At 52.1% G+C, this 24,703-nt stretch overlaps 6 protein-coding genes across 6 annotated transcripts; 4 read left to right on the top strand and 2 right to left on the bottom strand.

The window, feature by feature from the left end:
* Positions 1-687: 687 nt before the first annotated feature.
* BCR38DRAFT_424462 (ATP-dependent RNA helicase DHX8) lies at positions 688-4,170 on the bottom strand. The gene is made up of 2 exons (XM_040859654.1): positions 4,104-4,170; positions 688-4,023 (listed from the first exon to the last, which is right to left on the bottom strand). The coding sequence occupies exon 2, from the start codon at positions 3,823-3,825 to the stop codon at positions 820-822; it is 3,006 nt and encodes a 1,001-aa protein (XP_040719116.1). The 5' UTR covers positions 3,826-4,023; positions 4,104-4,170; the 3' UTR covers positions 688-819.
* Positions 4,171-4,596: 426 nt separating this feature from the next.
* BCR38DRAFT_363545 (uncharacterized protein) lies at positions 4,597-6,279 on the top strand. The gene is made up of 3 exons (XM_040857204.1): positions 4,597-4,936; positions 4,994-5,082; positions 5,148-6,279. Exons 1-3 carry the CDS (start codon positions 4,859-4,861, stop codon positions 6,229-6,231), a joined length of 1,251 nt encoding a protein of 416 aa, XP_040719115.1. The 5' UTR covers positions 4,597-4,858; the 3' UTR covers positions 6,232-6,279.
* Positions 6,280-6,672: 393 nt separating this feature from the next.
* BCR38DRAFT_482302 (uncharacterized protein) lies at positions 6,673-10,513 on the bottom strand (the record flags this gene model as incomplete). The annotated part of the gene is made up of 6 exons (XM_040863487.1): positions 6,673-7,391; positions 7,486-7,872; positions 7,923-8,471; positions 8,539-8,621; positions 8,739-8,920; positions 8,984-10,513. The coding sequence occupies 6 exons, from the start codon at positions 10,511-10,513 to the stop codon at positions 6,673-6,675; spliced, it is 3,450 nt and encodes a 1,149-aa protein (XP_040719114.1).
* A 3,610-nt stretch (positions 10,514-14,123) lies between these two features.
* BCR38DRAFT_482301 (uncharacterized protein) lies at positions 14,124-14,661 on the top strand (the record flags this gene model as incomplete). Its single annotated transcript, XM_040863486.1, has 6 exons — positions 14,124-14,211; positions 14,272-14,289; positions 14,343-14,381; positions 14,440-14,478; positions 14,540-14,569; positions 14,624-14,661. 6 exons carry the CDS (start codon positions 14,124-14,126, stop codon positions 14,659-14,661), a joined length of 252 nt encoding a protein of 83 aa, XP_040719113.1.
* A 1,067-nt stretch (positions 14,662-15,728) lies between these two features.
* Positions 15,729-21,090, top strand: BCR38DRAFT_482300 (uncharacterized protein; the record flags this gene model as incomplete). Its single annotated transcript, XM_040863485.1, has 4 exons — positions 15,729-16,393; positions 16,633-19,456; positions 19,510-19,751; positions 19,965-21,090. 4 exons carry the CDS (start codon positions 15,729-15,731, stop codon positions 21,088-21,090), a joined length of 4,857 nt encoding a protein of 1,618 aa, XP_040719112.1.
* A 1,022-nt stretch (positions 21,091-22,112) lies between these two features.
* Positions 22,113-24,539, top strand: BCR38DRAFT_482299 (glutamate-cysteine ligase; the record flags this gene model as incomplete). Its single annotated transcript, XM_040863484.1, has 7 exons — positions 22,113-22,123; positions 22,193-22,265; positions 22,363-22,428; positions 22,481-22,632; positions 22,685-22,807; positions 22,857-23,442; positions 23,496-24,539. 7 exons carry the CDS (start codon positions 22,113-22,115, stop codon positions 24,537-24,539), a joined length of 2,055 nt encoding a protein of 684 aa, XP_040719111.1.
* Between the last annotated feature and the right edge of the window lie 164 nt (positions 24,540-24,703).

Genomic DNA, 24,703 nt, shown 5'->3' with positions numbered 1-24,703 from the left:
ATGGTAATCGAATAATGGACATGGTCTTCCTCAATGCCACTTTGAAGACCCAAATGAAAAGCGATTCGCCAAAATACTGTTCAATGCTGCAAGAAAGATTCTGAGCCATGACCCCATGTATCCATCGTCGGCCATCCGAAATCACTTGGTTTCTCAGCTTGTCAATAGTCACACAAATAACACTCGCCGATTCGACGTTGATCAGATAGCTTAATTCCCACGTCCAGATACGGGTATATGCGTCGATGAGACGAGAAATGGCGGGCTATCTCGGATTGTGAGGAGAAAGGGTTGTGAAAGGGCAAGGCAACATCCTCGGCGGCAATATGGGTGGAGGACCAGTGGCCTGACTTAGCTATCATGATGGCATTACTGCGCTTATCCCGTGGAATATAGTGGGCTAAGCTTGTCTATCTGCGGAATGCAATGGGCTCACCTAACTATCCCAGTGGTATTACCTGTGGAATATAGTGCGCTGAACTACTCCAGTGACATTGCTCTGTTCATCCCGTGGAATACAGTGGATTCACCTGACTGTTCTAGTGGTATTGCACTATTTATTCTTTGGAATGCAGCAAGCCATGTTACCAACTCCAGGAGACTTTGTCTATCCCGTGGAATGCAGTGATCTGTACTGACTGTTCTGGTGGCATCACTTGCTCGTACCATGGAATATACTCAAGACAATGGATTGAACTGTTTATTCCGTTATGATCATGTAGCAGAAAAATTTACCAACTGCGTGCTCCTACGCACCGATCGCGACCACCTTTCTATCCCTATCGATTGTTCCTTCCCCTCTATCATACGGGGGCGCACCTACCGCTGTTGCTTCGGCATCTTCCGCTCCTCTTCAATGTCCTTCTTTTTATGGAAGTGAGGCGCGACCTCGTTCAACCACTGGGGCTTAATCGGAAAGACCGACCGCATGTATTCCTTCGTAGTTTGTACCAGTTCAAAGTAAACAACCATCTTATCCGGCGGGTCGGACCCCATAAGGACGGAGCTAGGATGGATGTACACCGTAGTATTGTTTTTGACCGTACGGTACGAGTCGCCGCTCCTCTGCAGACGCGCCGCGTTGGGGAAGAACCCAGCCGTTAGCGCCTTCTTGATCAGGTCGATGTTGGTAGCTCCGCAAGTGGAAGGAGCAACCTCCACACGTTCACACAGCTTAGCCAATTGGTCTCGAACATCTCGGGCTCGCGTAAGGGACCTTTGTTGTAGGAAGTTCTCTCGTGCCCAGACAGGCGAGAAGTCGCTATCGACCCATTGGTTCCAGATGTTCAGGAGCGACAGGTGGTCACCACCTTCCTTGATCGTGAATCGATTTCGGGCGCTGTCTGCATGGATCTTCTTGTCCTTTGGCCGGAAGAAGAGCGCGGAAGCCTCGCCCAGCATCGAGACGATGGACAGCACCTCGTCCACGCAACCAAACTTGTCTGCGGCAAGCACAGCCTTGGCAAGCATGGGCTCAGTAGGGAATTCCGCCATCTGCCTGCCTACTTTCGTCAGTTCGCCCTTGTGATTCAGAGCTTGGAGAGCGAATAGCTGGTTCAGGGCACCGATCAGTGAGTCCGTGGGCGGCGGATCCATGAACTCGAAGTCGAGCAACTGGTTGATACCGAGGGATTTCAGCAACAGCACAATACTGTTGAGATTGGTGCGCTGGATCTCAGGGGTCGTCGACTCGTCCATTTCGTTCATGTAAGCGTACCTGGTATAGAGTCGGAAGCACTTTCCTGGCCCGACACGACCAGCTCGTCCACTCCGCTGGTTCGCGGACGCTCGGGAGCAAGGCACAACGACAAGATTCGACATGCCAGTGGTTGGGTTGAAGACGTTCTCCTTCACATAGCCGGGGTCGATAACGTAAACAATGCCGTCGATGGTCAAACTTGTCTCAGCGATGTTTGTGGCCAGGACGACTTTTCGAGCCCCCGCCGGAGTTGGTTCGAAGATTTTGGATTGCAGATCGGATGGCAGATTCGCATAGATGGGGCAAACCATAAGCTCCTTTACCCGGCTGCCGAGCTTCCGAGCAGTCTCGGTGATTTCCAGTTCTGCGGCCTCGATCTCGTCTTGTCCAGTTAGGAACACGAGGATATCGCCCTTGCCCTGAGTGGTGTGAATCTGGAAAATGGTAGTGATGGCAGCGGCCAGATAATTCGCCTCAGGGGCCGGGGTGTAGTAGATGTCGACCTTATACTTGCGGCCGGGGATGTTGAAGACCGGAGCATCGTCAAAATACTTGGCGAACTTTTCAGCGTTCATAGTGGCCGAGGAAATGAGGATTTTCAAATCTGGCCGGGCTCGCGACAAGTCCTTGATCAAAGCCAAGAGGATGTCTGTGTGAACAGTACGCTCGTGGGCCTCGTCGATCATCAGGGCAGAGTAGCCATCTAACTCGGGATCGGTCATGAACTCTCGGAGCAACATACCGTCCGTCATGTACTTTAAAATGGTCTTGTCGCTAGTATTGTCCTCAAAACGGATCGAGTAACCGACCTCGTTACCGACTTTGACTCCCATTTCCTCAGCAACGCGAGCAGCAACACTCATGGCAGCGACCCGGCGAGGCTGCGTACAGCCAACTTTCCGGCCATCTTTGGTATAGCCGGCTTCATGCATGAACTGTGGCAGTTGAGTCGTTTTACCACTACCAGTCTCACCTACGACGACAAGAATTTGGTATTCCTCGATGGCTGCCATGAACTCGTCTCGATAGGTGTATACTGGCAAGCTCTTTCGAACTTCTTGTATCGAAAGAGCCTTCTTCTCGGCTGCATCGATCTGGGCTTCCAGGAACCGTTGCTCCGCGGTCAGCTGCCTGTCCTCGCCCGGCATCGTCGAATCCAGGGTCCAGTTGATGTACTGCTCCTCGTCCACGACCAGGGCATAGTCGCCTTCATACTCACGTTCGGCTCTGTTAATTTGGGATTTGGCCTTCTGCGCCTGTTCACGCTCCCATTCTTCGTGTTCCGTGACGAATTTCTCCCGGCCGTACTCGTCCTTTTCGACGTATCGTTTGTACAGAGCATCCTCCTTTTTCTTCTTGTCGATCTTGCCCTTCTCTGTGATGTAATCCTCGGGCATGTAGTATCCATCTCGGTGGTCGTCGATGCGCAGCCTTTCCTCGGCCAGCTGGAGGATCTCTCGGTTCTTGGCAAATTCGGCCTTCTCCTTCTTGGACAGCCTTGGGTTGGTCTGCAGTTCGCGAGACTCCTCAGCAACCTGCTGGCGCAACAAGACGAGCTTTTCCGTTTCTCGCTTCTTGAGGTATTCCTGACGGGACTTCTCGCGGAGGCCTGATAAGGCCGCAGGGTCCTCTTCACGGCGCCGCTCGGTATTGCCCGAAGACTTCGCATCGGTCTTCTTCGATCTCTCGTCGTCTCGTGCTTTCAGCCGCTTGGCAAAGGCTTCAGCCTCGCGCTTGTCACGGGTAGAGTCGGAAATATCACCGTCCTCGATATTCTCGGCGTCGTCATGGCTCAGCTTCACTCGTTTCGATGCTGATTCCTGAAATTCGGGTTCCTCGTCAGCCGCGCCCTCCGAAGGTGGCTCTTCGTCACCCCACCTGTCGCCAAAGTCGTCGCTTCTCCGACGGCGCCTGACTGGGATTGTCTTGCTATGTCGTGGCTCTCTTCTTGGAGAGCGGCTGCGACTGCGACTCTCTCGTGTGGGTTTGGAGCGCTTTCCCCGATCTCGTTCGCGGTCGTTGCCATGGTCTCGATTGCGATGCTTGCTTTTCTTCTTTTCGACTTTTTGTGGCCCTATCTCGGCACCGTCGTCGTCCATAGGGATAAATGCGTATCGTTTGCTCATTGTGGCTGTCTGTGGTTGTTGTGTTGTGGTTCAGGACTTTTGGCGAGCAGATGCCGATGTCAAGTTGACAGGCAGCAAGAAGTGGGCCGGCCCTGTGTACCTCCAATGCTGTGACGCGACACTATAATCTGGGGTAAACCTTCGCTATTCCACTGGACGACCGTCGTTATTCTACCAGCATATAACTGCTGCTCCAGTCTACAGGTTGAATCATGAAAATAAATCAGCAGCATAATCTTCGCACTTTCAAGTACAGCCGAAGAAAGTTATTTCCGAACCTTTTGGCAGGGCAACTCTGCCTGACCTGCAGTTGTCGATGCGGCGGTACAGCCGTACAGAGGTCCGGAACCCGCCTAAGAGGTCTTATTGGTTAGTCTCAACGACTTTACGAGAAACAGAAAAGGGAGAGTGTTTACTAGACTTCCGACGGGTATTGCAAACCAGATCTAATACTTGAATGTGAAGTAGGAAAGCCTGTAACGCTATATATATGACGCCTGCAGATCTTGGCTGTGTTACCCACAACTGTACTTTGGCTCTGGAGTATTGTCTCCAAACTCAGTAGAGATCTCATAGAACGCCACTAGCCCCCTACTTGAGTTCAACCCATTGACCATATAAAGTACTTGCAAAGTCTATACTCTCGTTATTGTTCTCTTGTCGGCGTAGCAAGGACAGAGCTCACCCAGCCAATCACATTATTGGATATTTTCCCAAATGGTTGCTTATCTTATCGCCAGATTTCTATGGCACTTCATGTGGCCAGCGCCACATGAACTTGAACATTGACACGCTGGTATTTTCCAGGGTCCATGGCACCGCAGTGAATGTGAACAAAACCACTTTGGCACCATTTTTTTGTTTTCCATGGTAGCTCCTGTCTTCCTGTCGCCATAGGAGAGTTGTTCGCTGGAATTGCCATTCAAGTCACTCATTAGTACTTTTTGTGTAATACACTTGCAATTCCGGTACACTCTTTTCTTTCGCTGAGGTTGGAAGCCTCGTGGCTGCTGCACCTTCAACCATTTTCAAGATGTTATTCCACGGGGCAGCTTTGCTGTTCCTGTTGGCATTTGTGCAGCTCGCATTATGTGTTGAGGACTACTATAAAGTAAGGCAAGCGACTCGAACGTGGTAGAAGAATTCGGTCCTAACATTGTTGACCCAGATCCTCGGGTTGAACAAGCAGGCGAGCGACAAACAGATCAAGTCGGCCTACCGCCAGCTCAGCAAGAAATACCACCCCGACAAGAACCCGTAAGCTGCACCTTGTCCCCGGAATTACACCTACAGGCGCCAGTCATTTCTAATTCAAACGCTAGCAATGACGACACCGCCAAAGATAAGTTCGTCGAAGTCTCCGAAGCCTACGAAGCCCTCATCGACCCAGAATCGCGGCAAATCTACGACAAATATGGCCACGAAGGCCTAAAGCAGCGCGGTCAACAAGGAGGACACCACCACGACCCCTTCGACCTGTTCAGTCGCTTCTTCGGCGGCGGCGGTCACTATCAACGAGGCCAGCCGCGCGGGCACAACATCGAAATCAAAGTAGCCATTTCCCTGCGCGACTTCTACAACGGGCGGGACACGGAGTTCCAATGGGAAAAACAGCAAATTTGCGAGGAATGTGCAGGGACCGGGTCAAGCGACGGTGTCGTCGATACGTGTCACCACTGCGGCGGTCACGGCGTGCGTATTATCAAGCACCAGCTTGCGCCGGGCATGTTCCAGCAAGTCCAGACGCAGTGCGACCAGTGCGGCGGCCGAGGCAAGACCATCAAGCACAAGTGTCCCGTGTGTGGCGGCAACCGCGTCGTGCGGCAAACGATAACAGTACCGCTCCACATCGACCGGGGGGCGGCGCGCGACTCCAAGATTGTCTACGAGAATGAAGCCGACGCTAGTCCGGACTATATCGCCGGTGATCTGATTGTAACGCTGGTGGAGAAGGAGCCCGATATCGAGCAGGACAACCCGGAACACGTCGACGGGGTCTTCTTCCGCCGTAGGGGCGACGATCTGTTCTGGCGGGAGGTGCTCTCGCTCCGGGAGGCGTGGATGGGCGACTGGACGCGCAACTTGACACATCTGGACGGGCATATTGTGCGGCTGGGGCGGAAAAGGGGCGAGGTGGTGCAGCCGGGGCAGGTCGACACCATTGAAGGGGAAGGGATGCCCGTGTGGCACGAGGACGGTGACTCGGTTTACCACGAGACCCAGTTTGGGCGGCTCTTTATTGAATACATCGTTGTGCTACCAGACCAGATTGAGAGTGGCATGGAGAAGGAGTTTTGGGCGCTTTGGCAGAAGTGGAGGGGTAAGATCGGCGTGGATTTGCATAAGGATAGTGGGAGGCCTGAGACGCCGATACCAGCGGGGAGTGAACAACATGATGAACTATAAATGAGCATAGATGATACCTACATGCCTAATACAGGATTGTGTTTTAACAGCAACTCATTAAGTCTGTTAACAATGAACCACATACTTGCGATATAGCGTATAAAAGCAAGCAATAAGGGGTGAAGCATATACGAGTTGGCCACTTCTCATGGCGCGGAAATTCTTAATGCTCATTCATCAATCTAGTTCATCAATCGTAAATACCTATATTGACGTCACTTAATATACCGGTTCCCTCCTAGAACACAGAGCAAAACTTCCTTCCACTCGCGTGTACTCAAGTCGTAATTCGCTTTAACAAAAACTCTGCCAAGGAAAGTCGTATTCGTAAGTCGTTATCGTTCCGACCCTATAAAGAGAAACAACATGGTACTCATCAACAGCATATGTCGCTTGCCGTATGTACCCAATTGATAAGAACAAAAATAACTCGACACCAGCTCAATCCGATTCCCGCCTCCGACGACGTCTATGTTTCCGGCGTGCTTCATCATCATCTTTTGCATCTCTCCCATCGTCGATTGCATACATGCTGCTGCTACCGCCGCCGCCGCCTCTATCAGATTCAAGATCGTTTGAAAGAATACCACGAAGCACGCCCATCCAGCCCTTCCGACCTTCCAACAAGCTCCCGACACCTTGCGCCAACTTACTAATCATTTCAGGGTCTGTGCCGGCCACACCCCAGGAGCCTTGAACATGAGTGCCATTTCGCTTCCGTGGGCGGTACTCGAAGTCGCCTTGTCTCGATGCCCAGCGCCGTCTATCATGGGGATTTATGGGTTGGCCGGAAGCGTCAAAACGCTCCGGTAATTCCTCGATATCTTCGTCAAAGAGAGGTTCATCGCTTCTTGGTCCGCGACGACGCTGAATTAATGAGCGGTCTGATGATGGGTCTGAATCCGATCGATATCTTCGGATGGCAGGGCGTCGTGGGGCTGTGAGGTCGTCATCTTGCCCGGTCTCGGGCTCAGACCGTTCTTTTTCTTCTTGGGCTTCGTGATGTTTCTTTAATGTGAAGCTAGACTGTGGAGATAGGGGAATGAAAGACACGGATTTCGAGGTTGTTGGCGGCGAAGTGACTCCAGGACTATCAGAGGATGCCCGCCGGGGCACAGTGACTGGGCCAGGACGGCGTCGTCGCCGACGTCTCACACCATCTAGAAGTAGACACATGTCAGCAAAGATTGGAAGGGACGACGACTTTTACATCAGAAGTAGAGAGTACGGATACATAAGACTCGGGAGCCGCACCTTGTGCATCAGCGCCCCCGGGTTCAGGATCATTAAGACCGGGATAGACATCATTTTCACCGGGGTTGGCTTGACGACTCACATTCTCTGGGCTTGTCGGCTGGTAGGGAGTGCGGTGGCCTGCAGCTGGGGGAGGACCGGGTGGGGGTGGAGGGTAGCCGGCGGCGTAATCTTGCGGATTGTAGTTGTGAGGTGGATACGCGTTGAGATTCATGGTGGACTGATTAGATTGTTGAGTAAAGCCGGCTGGACCTGCTGGAGGCGGTGGGGGTCCATAAGTCTGAGGTGGATAGTATGCGCCTCCAGATGCTGTCAGCGGAGATGGGGGAGCTTCGGGGTCATACTCGTCAGAGTAGTATCCGCCAGCTGCTGCCTCCTCTTCATAGCCTAGTACAAATGTCAGCCAACGTCGGAGAAATGTAGGATCAAACTCGTACGCCTTCGGTCACGCTCGCGAGATCGTCTAGCCCGTCGTCGGTCCTCTTTTCTTAGTGCCTCCTCCTCCGTCTCATCAGGAGAGCGCTCTCTAGACCGTTCCCTGGACTTTGAACGTTCCTTCTTCGCATCATTGTACTTCTTGATTCCAATAGCAGCAGCACCGGCGCCTAGCACACCGGCAGCCGCCTCTCGCAGACGACTTTTACTCCTCTTCTGCGTTACCTCTTTCTCCTCCACTACCTCTACCGAAGGCGACCGGTGTCGATGGCGGCGGCGATGGCGGCGCTCTTCACTTGCCGTCGGCGACAATGGACCTCCGCCGTACTGAACGAGGCCTAATTCTGGATTAGCGCCGTCTCGTCTGCTGTGGCTTCGAGCCCTCGACCTGCTGCGGCTGCGGCTGCGTGACGGGCTGTATCGACGATCTCTATCGGAATAGTACTCATCGTCGACCTCTCTGTCACGCGAGCGCGCTTTCTTATCTTTATGACGCTCCCAAAGCTTGCTTGCTGCTGCTCCCGTGAGCGAAGCCGCTGCAATCTCAGCTCCTGTGGTTACGAGTAAGCATCATTTATTGGCTATGAAGCCTCAGCTCCCAGTAGTTCTAGGGCTTACCAGTGCGAATCCTTGACTTGCTTCGAGACTTCGAACGTCCTCTTGATTTGCTGCGGTAGTGCTGAACGAGCCCAGCAACGGCACTAGTAAAGCACAGTCAGCATGTCATTCTCAAGGAGAAACCAGGCTCCATGTTGAGTATAGTCATTATATTGACGTCGTGTCACACAAGTCACGGGTTCAGCATCAGTAACACTTACCCAGTCGCGGCCGCGGCCTTAGCCATGCTGGACTTGCTACGTTTTCGAGAATGGGTTCTCGAGCGTGAAGAATCACTACCAGAGTACCGGCGTCTGCTACGGCCTCGAGTTGCCTCTTCTTTCTCTATCTTGTTGCTCTGCATGTACTTAAGTCCACCAGCAACAGCCAGAGCAGCAGCGCCCTAGTCATTGCGTCATTAGTTTCATCGGAGACAAGACTGTTCAGGATAAGCGACTGTTCTTACTATAGCAAGACCGGTGGTGAGCCTTGATCTAGACTTTGATCGAGACCTGTGGCGGTCGTCATATTCGTCTTCGTACCGATGGTCGTCCATAGCACTCTTGGCTCTTCTGATGACTTCAGTGCCCAATGCTCCGAGGGCAGCGCCAGCCAGAACCTTCTTGCCTCGGTGTTCAGAATAGTCACCATCTTGGCGTCGACGACTAGCCACCAGGGCGGAAAGACCAGCGCCAGCCAGTGCGCCCTCGGCCAGGTGACGCTTTCGGTCAGAGCTTTCGCTACGCTCACGTCGGATTACTGTGCGCTTGACATAGACATCCTCCTCTTCTGAAGGGTAGTCGCGCTGTTGTCGCCTCTCATACCTCTCCATGGCATAGTCCTCCTCTCGGCGGCGCCGCCAGTATTCTTCTTCTCGCAGATCCGGACGGTTGTTCTCGCGGAGGACAATATACCCAGGCTCACGGGGTCTATCAAGAATGACCGGGGGCGGTGCAGGCGCCTCCTGTACGATGATCTGCTGCGGCTCTGGCGCCCTCTGTCTGATGACGATAGGCTGTGGTGGTGGGTCTGCAGGAGCATAATACTCGGTCTCCTTCCTGTAGCGCTCAATATCTCCGCCATGCTCATGTTCTGGCCAATGTTCGCGTTCGACACGCTTGTCCACCCTGATCTCGTCGACATGATCATCTGACCGACGCTCGATGCGCTTCTCAATTCGGACGTCGTCAACGTGCTCGTCAGATCTGCGCTCGACGCGCTTCTCGATACGCATTTCTTCGTGATCATCCCACGGTGCCCGGGAGCCCCGTTCCCAGTCCCGCTCACGGCGCTCTGGTTCACGTGAGTATTCGACTTCTCTTTCAACCACTCGATCCCGTCGCTCGGGTTCTCGCGAGTATTCAACATCTCTTTCCGTCACAATTCTATCCCTGCGCTCAGGTTCTCGGGCATACTCAACTTCTCTCTCCGTGACAACCCTGTCCCTGCGCTCAGGTTCTCGAGAGTACTCGACTTCTCGCTCCGTGACAACCCTGTCCCTGCGCTCAGGTTCTCGCGAGTATTCAATTTCCCTCTCCACAACCCGGTCTCGATCGCGACGCTCAGGATCCCAGTACGTCACGTCTCTCTCTACAGAGCGATACCCATCGTCGCGGCCTCGGTCTCGTTCTCGATGTTCGGGTCCTTCGCGCTCAACAACTCGCTTCTCAGTTACAGTGCGCTGGACTGGGGGATCGAAGGCCGATCTGGGTCGCTCGGGCAAGTAAGTTCTCTCGACCCTGCGATCGACTTCCAGAACATCGCCGGAAGTGCGACCAATGTGGGGCTGTGAATCGCGAAAGTCGTCTCGGTGCGAGTATCTGGATCGGCGGTCGTCGTCCGTTTCCTCAAATCGATCAACTCTTTCAACTCGGCTACTGGTGCTGCTCCCGCCGACCTTATATCGTCGGACCGTCGTTTTCTTGTAATTCTCGTCATCCGATGATGCGTCGTCTTTGTGCCGACTGTAGCGGTACTCTCGCTCGTGATACGACATCTTTGCTGGCCGCAACTAGAAATATGCGAGTCGAGCGCGGCTCACGGTGTAACAGGATGTGGTGGAAAAAGAGGAAGCGAAGAGCTACGTAATGTCCGCGTGGATCTAACGAGATATATCTGGAAAGGCTACTAATTGTGCGGGAGAAGCGGGCGGGGATTTGGGATGGATGTCACGCAACCAGCAGGACTCGCACCCCTCCACTGCTGCGAGTTGGCGGGGCTGGGTTGGGCAGAATTGAATGCCTTGGGAAAGCGGCCTCCGGCGGCTTGTTGAACTAGAGGCGTGAGTTGTGACTAATAGCCCTTGAGCGACCCGGGCTGAACCGCCGCCTCAGAGCCTCGTGCAATAACAATGCTTCGTACAGGGAGAATAAACAGATAACGTCGGGCCAAGATTCCCAGGTTATGACAACGTTGCCACCTTGGTTACCTGATTCTGCGCAGCGCCTGGTTGCATGCGTCCTGCAAGTAAGCCAAAGGGTCCAATATCCGGGAGCCGAGCAGCTTTTGGTACTTCGTTCTTGTGATTATCATTCCATCTGGCTCCTGTAGAAGTTAAATGTAAAACATCCAGTTCAGTATTGGAGGCTCCCGAGGTGAGGGAGTGAGAGGATTGAGCCTCTAAGCCCCAGATGCGGTGAGCTGACCTCTAGGCACCGAGAGATCACGCTGTTGTCGAATTTTGGGGACTTGTGATCATCTGCATCATTGGCATCACAGGTTGCGACAGGGTGGTGGGCGGTTGAAGAAGCTGACAGGCTAGGTTTGGGATGCAACTTGAGAAGAAGGCATATTATTGGCCGAGTTCAACACAGATAGTCATCGTAAGCCCTAGAACATAAGTCAATGGGTTGACTGTTGTCACCAGCTTGGATACTTGAATGCTGCTTCGTGGTGGATATAAAACGTCTCTCATCAAACCAATTGACTTGGCACCGAACACAAGCAGAGATAACCCCTGTACAGTATTTCGTAAAATCGGTTCAATCAAGGCCTGGGCTGTCGATGTCGTCATACCCTCTGCAACTGCTCAACTCTTGTTTGCCTGGCCAATTCCCGAGATCGAGTCGTTGTGCTGGCATGACCCCGCTGCACCTGCACCTCCGTCCCAAAGCAAGACGCAATACTGCAAACTTCATCAACCCAAACTCAACTCGGGCGGCTGCATTAAGAATCACGGAACTGCTTTTTATGCCAGCAATTAAATCTTAATACTTCATGAAGTTCGCTGTGGGCAATGGGACTTTGGAACTGTTTTCACCAAGTCGTCTGTCTTCTCGGGAGGCGGGGTAGCGGTGACATAAGCACTTTTCAAAGTAAAGTTGGCAATCTTGGAAGTGCTCCTGGGCATTCCCTGCTTCATCTCCAGTGCTGGTGGAAGCGAGAAATACGTAGTCGATCTCCTTCGTATGCTTTCATTGCAAAGTTCGCTGTTCCGGAAAGGATATAAACGACATTGAGTTAACGTATGACACAAGGATGTGATAATGTATTGTGGTATTAACATGTGGACACAAGTATCCTCATGTGAGACTTCGTCAACACCCGATTTCACCTGGCGTGCATTCACCTTGACTGAGGAGCTGTCGGCACTCTTCTGGACACGAGACAGAACAGACATTAGTAACTTGCTTGTTATAGGCACGAAAACTACGCACGAGGTGGAATACCTAGCGGCTGCTTTTACCACCTCATTCAGCTGATTATCTCGGATGTGTGATATCCGACACCAGGCTGGGTGTCTGCTGTTGCTCTACTTAGTCCGCAGAGAAGTCGTGGTAGGCTCCTGGCCAGGAAGACCCGAGTCTTCCGAGATTTGCTCCACAGCGGAAGTCATGTTGTGCTGTTGAAAATGATCACTTCTTCATCTTCAGGAATCAACAATGCACCCCGGCATTAGCTCACGACTTGAGACTGGTGGTGTTCTTCATGCGTTCGCAGCTGGTACAGTGTACGGCAGTGAAGTAATTCGCAGTCCATAGGGATCGCTGAAGGCCGGCGGAACCTGGTGTTCTTGCCTGACAGTGCAAGAGACGAGACATTCGGTACACGCTGGTCATCTCGCTGAAAGAAGAGAGACTCGGACAGCTAACTATAAGTCACGTACCCAGCAGCTATCCCGTGCTGCATCTCATGGCATGCGAAATATACAAAAAGATACGACGGCCAAACTTCCCGCGGCGGGGTTCAGGGGTATAGCATTGAATTATACGTTTCGTCTTGAACATCGACCAACCTAGATCAAGCGCATCTAGTCTTACGGTTGCTTGGCGACTGCAATGGCCCCAAATTCGAATCGAGTTTGAACCTACCTAAACGATGGGTATCATAATACAAACTTCAACTGAGCCCGGAGTTGACGGGTCCTTGCGTAATATTTTCTATGGAGAAATCCCATGGAACACGAACCCCTAAGCCGAATCGGATACCATGTAGAAGAGACCGCCGTTTAGTCTCCTTCAATTCCGCTTTCGAGAGTCTCGCCGTCCGCCCCGGATCACTATGAGTTTCTCCGGAATTCCGTACACGCGGCTCTCAGGGAACTTCTGCAGATGTCTTCAACCATGCTTCAGATCTATCTATTTACCCTTTTAGGTAGGTCGAGCCAAGTCAATGTCCATCTACGGAATCCACTCCGTCTTTAGTTCGGACGAAGATCATCTAACGGGGTTCCGGTCATCTCACTATACATCGTATATCCCTGTACCATATCCCGATCCAACAACATGCGGCCCCACGAGCCCGTTCCAACGGATCACCCCTACTAATCTGTGTCGTCTTGCCCCTGACCCTGGTTGAACGGCGTTTCTTGAATAAGGTTAAAAGGCTAAAGGAGATGCTGTATCCGTGATCCAAGTTGAAACGGGACGGGATGCTCATACCAAGGCTTGTACAACCACGGTTACGCGTGCCGATCATTTCAAGCAAGCTTAAAATATGATCTTTGTTCAATCCGGGCTGCTTTACAAAACAATTTCCTCCAACCAAATTTTGTCAGCTTATAATAGGCCCAAGCAGTTCGATTCAGCCTCATGCTGCGCTCCTGAACCTGGACTTAGATAGGCATCAAACTCGTTTCAGAGATATTAAATAGCAATATTCATGTCTGATCAACGATGATCTGGCATCCAGACACGGAGTCGTATGCAATAAAATAAAGTCTATAAACTTGTCTACACTCCCTGGTATTCGGAGGTTCTGATTCGACCATTGGCCTATTTTTCCTCCACTAGGCATCCATCCCGGAACCACAGCTAGCGAACCAGCACCACGCCGGAGCACATATGATATCTTCCCAATATGGCATCATTACCCTGCCCTGTGTTGATCCTTCCATTTGAGTCACGTCGTTAATTAACACCCAGTATAGCTGCCAGGCCGAGACAAGACTGTGTCAAGTAACGCGTGCAAGGTGCGAACTAGGAGGTGAAATCTTCGGTCTTCATCTTAATCCTGAACAGTTGTTTTTCCCTTGCTTAGTATTCTAGAGTTATAAATAAGGGCAACTCTACCCTCGAAAGTTGAAGTTCTCGTTACTCACTATCACCATCCAGTATCATTCTTTTCTACACAACAAATCCATTCATTCCATTCAAGATACTGACACCATGAAGGCAGTCCTTTCGTTCATTCTTATCGGCCTTACTGCCGCCGCTCCTGTTGACCAGGTCCAGCAGGTTCAATTCCCCACTGGTTGTGAGTCTTCTCCGTACCTCCTTGATTGCATGGCTGTGATTGCTGACCTAGATAATGCAGTTCCCACGGGTACCGAAGGTATATACATGAGGAAATTACATCGGAAAAGTTAAAACTAAACAAAATCATAGGTGGCTTCCCATTCCCGACTGGTGGATTCCCAACGGGGAGTATGTGAACCCTTCCAAGAACAAGCTGGAAATACAGAAGATGCTAATAAGTGAATAGGTGGTTTTCCCTTCCCGACTAGTGGGTTCCCTCCTGCAAGTAGGTCCACACTTCGTTAAGCACAATTGTTCACAAGAAAAGGAACTAATATAACCTCAAGGCGGCCACCCCTTTCCTACTGGTTCCCCTAGTAAGTCCCTCTAATAAAGTTGCGTGATGCAACCCTGCTGACACATATATCAAGCCGGGCTCGCTATTCCTACTCCTCCTACTGGCGTTTAAGGATGAATACGGCAATGCAATTGGATGAGAAGCTTGCAGGTCCGTCGCCTGAAGATGGTAGTGCATATATGTGGTCTAGTTGGAAAATGTCTGAGATTGGACACGGCTGAATGCGGGTTACATACTAAGAACATGTATCAAGCAGGACTCTGACACGCTGGAACGGTGATCGAAGAGAATCCAGTCATAATTCCATCTTCGCAACTCGTTGTACCTTTTGATCGAGATATATGTGACTCTATTTGTACTTGCCCGCAGTCCACTCATTGAGAGTGGAACTCTACTCGCAAGATATGATCACCCCCATTTCATCGAGTTGCACTTGTTGTCGGTCCATGCCATTGTGCAGAGAGAGTGGGCTTATCTGGTGGGAAGCTACGAACTAATTACATGTCCCAAGTGGCGTCTATGATCTCGCGATGGCAACTGCCAGATCCATGACCTAGACGAAGCAGGTGCGATGACAGGTAAGGCCCAATTGTGGAGCCAGGTCGACAACTAAAGATGGACGTCGACTAACTTGACTAAAGCAAGTGACTTCAAGATAGGCCATGCTTTTCACCTCTTCATCTCGCCGACTCTTCTGCACCTTTGCCATCATCAACCTGTTATCATTCTTGCCAACCTTCACCCCTATTACGTACGACGCTCGTTTTAATTTCTATGCAGCAGCTTCTATCTTGTCTTCTCTTTCCTGCCCCCTAGGACAGTGATACTTGGTCACAGTCCAGGCCTCAACCTCTACTCCTCTAGCCATCCGCTCCATGCTCTTGGGTTAAACACGGTCAAACTCAAGGACTTTGACCGAAGGCGAACGCACGACGGTCGCCAGGTATCTGCCTACTGACGTGTAATACTCCACGGCTCTGACTGCCTACCTGCCAGAAAGAATTTGGGCAATCCCACTTCCTTCCTGTCAAAGAAGTCTGTCTTCAGCAAGCTCGGCTCGCATTTGTATTGTTCCCAGCTCATACACTGATGGGAATCTATCACCTACAACAGATGAGCAATGCTCACATGTGATTTCGCTGCATTGGAGCCAAAATACACGGAGACCAGTTGCCATCATGTCGCCACATTCTTATATGATGCCGGATTCGAGAAAAGCGACAGAAATGGAGCCAACCCCCGAAAATATCATTCGTCCCCAAACTTCAGCTCCTTCGTTGAAGGTCTTGAGCAATCGACCTGCCTCCTTTCGCTCTACCAATTCAAGAAGTGGGGCGTACCGCCACGCTCTACTCAAGTCCGAAGCGTCTCGCCAGCAGTCCACCGAGAGGGACCTTCCGGTTCCTCCAGTCCTCACCCAGGTAGATACTTTGGCATCACCAGCCCAAGATTTCAAGCGAGACCTGCGGTTCTCCAACGTCCCGGTACCGCGACGACACTCATCTGAAGACCTTCTGGCAGTCCAAGATTCACCCACAATGGGGAAGGATACTGCTCTACGGCCTGAGATTGTGTGTACCGACTCAGATTTACACTCACCGAGTTCTCATAGCATGGTTAATCATCCAGTCTTGGTCAAAGGAGACGTCTCCTGTGACGAGGACATTACTGTTGACCAGGACTCCCCAACAGAGGCTCCAAACAGACGTCGAATTTCTCCAGAAGATTTGTCTGACGCGATCTTGACGGGTCGAAACTATCGAACGCTGACGGGAGGTGACCTATGCGAGGTAATTGTCGACGTCACAGAGCACATACACGGGGCCATAGCGCTGCGATCAAGGTACGGCCGGCTTTAGAAACTCTACATGGGCAATTGGACAGCCACGAAGGTCATCACGGTGTTTCCAAAGTGGGAACGGCAGATGGGGGCGATAATAAAGAAATTATTTATCAAGGGGAGAGCCCTTCGCCCAGTGCCGCCAAGCCTTATCTACTGGAACATGAACACCATGGTCATCACCAACCTTCGGAAGTAAGGCCGTTTCTGGATCGACCATCGTTACTGGCAAATGGGAACAGTTACTTTCCCAATGAGACCCACGAAGGACATGTATGGGTCGAGAAAGTACAATCGTACCATGGCAGCCCCTCGGATCCATTGACGTCCAATGGCGACGTTCATTCGATACCGCGGTGTTTCATTCACCCCAATGCTGAACAGAACATACCTTTGCAGGCCGAGGAAACCTCCAAAGCAGCCTCATATTGGGGATTTCTCCCTACCTTTGGAGAGAAGAAGCAAGAACCGCAAGTCATTAATGATGAATCAGACAAAATTCCGGTTGAGGATGGTCAAGAAGCTCAGGGGCTAACAAACAGCGGTATGAAACCGTTAGCTGCCCTCTCATCTGGAAATATCAGTCATTCCACTCCCTCGCGGAAAAACCAAGAGTCTCCTCAAAGGGTCGCCACGAAGTCTCACGACTTAGTTCAACCAGAGAGCCCGGCAAGTATTGCCTCAATTCCGGGTAACCCTCATAGGATGAGGAATGGGGACACTACTTCACCCAGCACCACTGTCAAACAGGAAAATGCGCCGCAAGGGGAGGTATCAACCACGCCCGAGCCAGCACGTCGATCATTCACAGTTAATGTATTGCAAGAGCGACTTCAAGCTCTCCAACTGGAGAGAGGAGACCCGCGCCGCTCAACTATTTGCGTCTCGCCTCCTTCTCGATCCGATCAAAAATCTCCGGGGAATGCTCTGCCACAGCCAATACGACGCTTTATCCCTGAGGGATTGGATACTAAGCGCACTCTACAATGGCTTCGCGAGCAACTCAAGAATGCTAACTCCAGGGGCCCAAAGCTCACCAAGCGTCCTATGAAACTACACCCCAGGCACCAAGACCATGGCCACAGCCGTGATGATCTCGGCCTCGCTCTCGCCTCAAGAGTTACGACCTTCTCTGACAAAGATGCTGCAGATGTTGGGGCCATGCAAGAAGCTATGCAAAACCTCGAGCAGATCCTCAGTGAAGCTTTGGACATCGCAAACGAGGTTGCAGAACGAGATGAAGATGGGCAGGTTGACGATGGCCACCTTCATCAGCGGTCTGAAAGTATGTCGGAGGTGTTCCATGACGCTCCGAGTGTCCACGAGAGCGTAGCGAGTGATTCAAATACCGACTACGACGGTGATCTAACCGGTGCCCTCATGGAGCCCACAATTGCACATGCCAAAGAGTGCCCAGCCTTGTTTGTTGGAGCTGTGCAAGAATTGAGTCATGGATGCGAAGCTTCCCCTCTTGGGTCTGTTAAACGTCATGGGTTGGACACGCCTGACATGCGCAGCGGCAATGTCAGAGGGCCAGCACTTCCGGATCGAGGATCTAGCTTGCGTGCCCGCAAGCATGTAGGCAAACGCCTGGTTCGACAAGAGGGGCATAGAAGTGACAGTCCTTTCCTTCCGATGCCGCCACCTGACAATCAGCTCAGAAGAGACTGCGCGTATCCAGCTCCTCATGCTTACGATGAGGATGACCCCAGCACGATACGCGAGCCCCATACGTCAGGTAATGTGCCAAACAGCAGAGAAGTTCGTGAGTACATCCGCGTCTTCCACCAGCCACCCATTGTGCCCCGGGACAGCTCTAAGAACCTTCGAGAAGCTGCCAATAATTATCATGTGCCGAAGTCCGACCGAAAAGGAGAATACCACACCAAGCATTACAGAGATGTAGACGGTTGTAGCTTGGATGGCGGGGCATCTGATGAAGTAGTGGACTTTCTCGAAACTCCTCAAATCGGGCGGACAGTCACTGGTGCTTTGAAACCACCCAAGCAATCTCGCATGGCAGCTGCTGCTAGCCACTCAGGGGCACACCACCATGAGGAGGCAGCGAAGCGTGCTCATGACCTAAAAAAGATCAGTCTCCGAGGGAGGTCGCATGTCAGCATCAAAGACGTGAGCCGCTTCAGCTTGATGAAGCTACGTCGTCGTCAAACCATCGCTCGAAACTGGTCACCCGTGCGAAAAAGGTTTGTAGCTGCGGTCGCTTGCATCAGCACAGCTTTAATAGGCGTTCTGATTGGCATTTATGCCGGACTCGTACCATCCATCCAGTACTACATTGCCGACTTTGACCATTATGCAATCCTGGGCAATGTGGGCCTTTACCTCGGCATGGCCATTCCAACGTTGTTCTGCTGGCCTTTGCCATTGTTGCATGGCCGCAAACCTTACATCCTGTCCAGTCTGGCTATTGCTATGCCCCTGCTCTTTCCCCAAGCCATCACAGTCAGCGCACCAAGATCGCCATATACAAGTGCCTGGAGATGGGCATTGCTCCTGCCCAGGGCTTTGATGGGTGTGTCTCTGGGATTCGCAAGCATGAATTTCCACTCAATATTGACAGACCTTTTTGGTGCTTCGTTGATGAGTAGAAACCCTCACCAGGAGGTTGTGGATGAGTATGATGTGAGGAGGCATGGTGGTGGACTAGGAGTTTGGCTCGGCATTTGGACCTGGTGCTTCATTGGATCTCTTGGTGTAGGTTTCCTCGTCGGCGCCGTTATCATCGATAACTTGCCACCCTCTTGGGGGCTGTATATCAGCATCATACTGATTGCGGTCGTACTAATTCTCAATGTTTTGACCCCCGAGGTTAGACGTTCGGCATGGAGGCGATCAGTGGCTGAAGTCAGAGTTGGTTCCCAGGTTTCTCGACGCGTCGGACGCGGGGAGATCATGATGTCTCGAGTCAAAGACGGCCCAAAATGGTGGGGCCAAGAAGTGTATCACGGTGTGGCACTCTCGCTTGAGATGCTTCGGCAACCTGGTTTTGCAGTCATCGCTTTATACTCAGCGTGGATCTATGCCCAAGTTGTACTAATCATTGTGGTAAGTTCCTCTCAGATTGCGACAATTTTGATACTTCCTCTAACACGGATTAGCTCCTTGGGTCATTGACCTCTAGATACTACCGCTTTCGAGCATCCTTCGTTGGCGCTGCCGTGTCATCTGTAGCCATCGGCGCTCTGGCAGCAGTTCCTTTCCAGAAGGCCAATCTGTTTTCGCGCTCAAGATACAAGCCTCAGACCTCAAGCGGCCAGTCTTTGGACCAGACGGTGACATGGACGTCACATCTGGTCCGCCGCGTCATCTTCACAATTATTCTGCCTATTGCAGGTGTCATGTACGCTATTGTCTCTTTCGGGCCGCCTGTTCATATTTTTTTCCCTTGCTTTTTCGCGGCTCTGGTTGGTTTCTTGTCCTGCCTCGCCATAGCCGAGTGCAACGGGCTCTTGATGGAGGCTTAGGACTGCTCCGATCTCCAGCCAGGCATGACTGGACGCTCCAAAAGCATGAATAATCCAAGGAAACCCACGAACTACTCGTCATTCCCCAGGGTCACAGCGGGCTATGCAATTATACACGGCCTGGGATTTGTGTTTGCAGCAGGGGCAACTGGCATTGGAGGCATGGCTCAACGAACTCTGGGTCAAAGAGCTGCCACAGCTGTCGTAGCTTCGATATTGTTTGTCATGACGGTTTTGCTACTCGCCGTGCTTGTTCGCTTCAGGAAGACTGAAATCATTCCGCGCTCCCGAAGCATGGAGATGGACAAGTGGACCTCTGCTCGCAGAGACAGCATGCGTCGACGGGCGTCGGCCATCGCCGCAGCCAAGGTCAGCGGTCAAAAAGACTTGACTGACATTCCCGAAGAGGATGTCGGCTGGAGACCTCTGATCATCGGCAATCCATCGGAGAAGCATAGACGGATGAATTTCCTGGAGCTCGGCTCCTTGACACGATGGTCGGAGATCCGGAAGAAGAACCGTCTGATTGACCAAGGCACACATCTCAACCGGACAGCGCTCGAAATGGCGCGATCGGAGCTGGGGCAGATGGGCCAAGATGTCCTAGACGACCTCCACCGTGGTAGAGCCAAGGTTGGAGAGATCGTACGCAAGGTTAGCAAGAGGAGCTTGCGAAGTAAAAGGAGCTACGCATCTTCGGATGATGAGCAAACAGGACCAAGAAACGAGTCGAGGGACGTGGCATCGACGGGGACTGGCTTAGGTCACGGTGCAAACCACAATCCGAACCACAATCCAACATATCCAGCCGACGTGTTTATTGAACGAGAATGCGTCATGGGCCAGACGGTGCCGGAGGAGGCCGAGGAGAGCTCATCGGTGGAAGGCGGCGGAACAGCTGACGACGAATACCTGAGACGCGGCTCTCGAGACCACACTTCCCACATGGTGTCCAAGGTGCGGCCGTATACCGGCTTTGCGCAGCAGGAGGTGAGGGGCGGCCGTCTCCCGTCTCAAGACTATGTAGTAGACACGGATGTTGCGCGAAGAGGCCATGCTTCTCACACACAGCCAAAGGTGCAACCAGCGGATCCAGATGGCCTGAGATTGAGAGAAGCGCATGGCGCCCATATGGAGAGCAAAGTCAAGCCGGCGGACCTGGAGGATGAGACATCGGAAGGCGGACAGGTTTCGCTCCACAAGAAGTCGAGGTAGCAGGAGCCAAGGAGAATGGTCCGGAGACATAAAAGTCAATGGAAGGGAAGACAAGCTGTATAACTAGAGTACAACAATCACAACCGACATTCGGAACGTCACCTTCAAATCTATCGTCAAGCAACTGAAAACTTTGGACAATTGCGAACCAAACGTAGTCGAAACTGGTGGCTAACAGACTGCACCGCCACAGCCTAGTTCAGCCAAGGAATGCCGAATCTGGCCCAGAAACGCCCCAGCCGCGATACGCCGCCTAACTTCGGCAGAAAGCGCGAGGAACCACTGCGCCGGATTGTAATGCGATTCAATTCGATTTCTAAGCAGTCACTTCTGTCAGCTGTCGGCCCCACAATAAGCATGTTGGAAAATTCAATCTCATAGGGACTCCCGTCTGATCTGAAGACCGACTGGTAAGAAAGAGAAACAAAACTCATCACCTAGAAACCCCGTCCGTCTTCCTACGCTGTCGTCCAAACCAGGCCCTCGGCATAAAGCGGACCAGTTAAGAACCTAGGGTTATTGCGTGCTCGGACACAGAATTGTTATTATTCAGTTGATTCCCTGCCTCGACCAATCCCAGAACATGGAGTGTCAGCCCTGAGCGCTCAGCGGGAAGTGCAGTGTGGGGGGTACCTTTTTCTGCCTCTATTAATCCCGGAGGCTTAGATTGGACATTCCATTAAGACTCTTGAAGGGACTGCGACGTCTTTTGAAAATTTCACCTGAGAAGCGAGGAATCTGCTCATCACATTGACCGTCACGTTGACGAGCAGTGGCTCGAGTGAATGTTGACTAGGTTGTCTCGGTCATTCACCATCGAGTAAGTGCTGGGGTTGCTTCTATACTGACCAGCAAACGAACTCCGATTGGGTCCATATCATATCTCGGAGCAGTTATCAATCTGCTCAACAACCTTTGCGACACCCGGCATTGATATCACAACACACAAGGCGGGATTGGCGTGCGAATCTTTTCCTGTTGCGCAAATCCAAATCGACACGCAATCAGTCCTTTAGTGCAAGATGGGTCTCCTGTACGTTGTTTTACTTCAACGCCTGCAGCCACGGTAACACAAGAATTTTCATTAACGCAACGTGTGTAGTGCTCTGGGTACCGCTCTTGATTGGCCCGATGCACAACAGCATGCCAGTAAAGTCAGAGAATGGGGCATCAAGGTATTTTTCCACTTTGCAACTGCATAAGTCCTAGAGAAATACTCCGCGGCCTTGTTGGGGCGATTATGTGTGCCAAGCTGACCAGGCCGGTTCAAAGCAATTACTTGAGATTTGGAACAAGGCGAAGCACAAGGAGCGGGATGCTATGTTGTGGGGCGATGAGGTACTTATAAGACTATTTGGGGTTGTAGGATGGTTCACTAAGACTGTTCTAGATCGAATACCTCGTGGTCACGTACTCTAAGGATGATCCCAAAGTCCTCCTGTCACTTCGACAAGCAGACATCCTGACGGCGCTGGCTGCTGATGAGGAGCTCGCTCAAAAGGGAGGAGGTGTTCCGGCGCTTCAAGACCTTGATGCTTCTCAGTAAGCATAATCGACTTACCGCAAGGCGGCGCTAGTGCTTACAAAATTGCAGATCAAACCCATTGCCAGTGTTCCACCCTGAGTTTGGTAGGTTCATGCTCGAGGCAACACCTGGTAAGCCATGGGGTATTGGGTTCAAGGAACTGCTCGAGGTTGAGCCAGACATGAAGCTCAGGTAATACTTCACAAGCCTGAAATGTCTTCCCTGGCTCACGAAATTGCAGGAGAAAAATTGCAAAGGAACACATGAAGACCAACGAGTATCCCATTACGCTGACGACCTTCCCTCGCCTTGGGGTTCCTGGCGTTTTTACTGACCCCTATTATCCACCTTCGGGGTCGAAGCTGCGATCCCAGTTTGTCCCGGACGAGATTGCCAATCCTCATATTCGATTCCCAACCCTTGCTGCCAACATCCGCTGGAGAAGAGGCAGGAAGGTACAGGTGAACGTGCCTGTCTTCCACGACAAGAACACAGCGAGCCCATGGAAGGATCCCACAGTCAACTATGATATGCATAAGTGGCCTGAGGATGCCGACGCACGAAACGGCGCTGCGCCGGACAACTTCATCCACATGGATGCCATGGCCTTCGGCATGGGAAGCTGCTGTCTACAGATAACCTTCCAGGCCAAGAATATCACCGAGGGCAGGAAGATGTACGATCAGCTCAGCCCGATCGGGCCTATTATGCTGGCTCTTACAGCGGCGACGCCGATATACAAGGGCTTCCTTGCAGACACTGATGTTCGCTGGAATCAGATCAGCACGGCTGTCGATGACCGAACTGAAGAAGAACTTGGAGAAAAGGTAGGAGAAATCTTGTTGAATAGCCGTAAGTGTAAGAGACTAATTACGTGTAGCCCTTGAAGAACAACAGATGGCGGATACCAAAGTCGCGCTACGCGTCCAACTCAACCTACATCTCGACAGATAACAGGTTACGGCCTGAGTATATGGACCTGAACCTGATCATTGACGAGTCGATCAAGGGGCAGCTGATGGAGGGAGGCATGGACGAGCGGCTTGCCACACACTTTGCTCACCTTTTCATCCGCGACCCCATCGTCATCTTTGCCGAGGATCTCGAGGAGCTAGACATGTCCAAGACGGACCATTTCGAGAACATCCAGTCGACCAACTGGCAGCACATGCGCTTCAAGCCTCCGCCGGCAGGCAGCGACATCGGCTGGCGCGTTGAGTTCCGGCCCATGGAGATTCAGATGACCGACTTTGAGAACGCGGCCTTCGCCGTCTTCATGGTGCTTATCACACGCGCCATCCTCTCCTTCGACCTTAATTTCTACATCCCCATCGCCAAGGTAGACGAGAACATGGAGACGGCCCACACCCGCGACGCCGTCCTCGAGCAGAAGTTCTATTTCCGCAAGAATCCCTTCCCGACGCGCCCTCCTCGATCCGCCGTCGCCTCGGGCACCAGTACTCCGCTCATGAGCCGCCCCGCTTCGCCTTCGGGTCCCGTCGAGGACGAGTACGCCCTCATGACCATCAACGAGGTCATCAACGGGTCCCAGACCGAGGACCATGATTTCCCTGGCCTGATCCCCATCGTCGAGAGCTACCTCGACAGCGTCAACGTCGACGTGCAAACGCGCTGCGAGCTCGCTACTTACCTCGACTTGATCCGTCGGCGCGCCAGCGGCGAGCTCTGGACCGCGGCCAAGTGGATCCGTCAGTTTGTCGCCAAGCACCCGGCGTACAAAGCCGATAGTGTTGTGGATGATGAAATCAATAAAAGTCTCGTGGGTGCGGTTATTGATATCAGTGAGAAGGAGCAGGTGGGGAAGGGATGGAAAGGATTGGACGGCGTGCCGGATTTGGAGAGGTTATTAGGGCAGTTCAGGGGTGGTTGTGGTGGAGGTGGAGGAAAGGAGGCGGGTGAGTAGGGTTGCTGTGTCTCCTCCCTTTGTCCAACTTTACTCTAAGCCTGCTCTTGGTGAGAACACTACGGACAAGGTCAACTTGTAATCGTGAGGCTCCCTACCGTGCCTCCTGGCTGTCTGGCTGGGACACCTTCAAAGGTTGCGGCTGCGTAGGCTTTATGGAAATA

Source organism: Pseudomassariella vexata, assembly GCF_002105095.1.
Source record: "Pseudomassariella vexata strain CBS 129021 chromosome Unknown BCR38scaffold_3, whole genome shotgun sequence".
Taxonomy (NCBI): Eukaryota; Fungi; Ascomycota; class Sordariomycetes; order Amphisphaeriales; family Pseudomassariaceae; genus Pseudomassariella; species Pseudomassariella vexata.
This window is presented reverse-complemented; position numbering and strand designations above follow the sequence as displayed.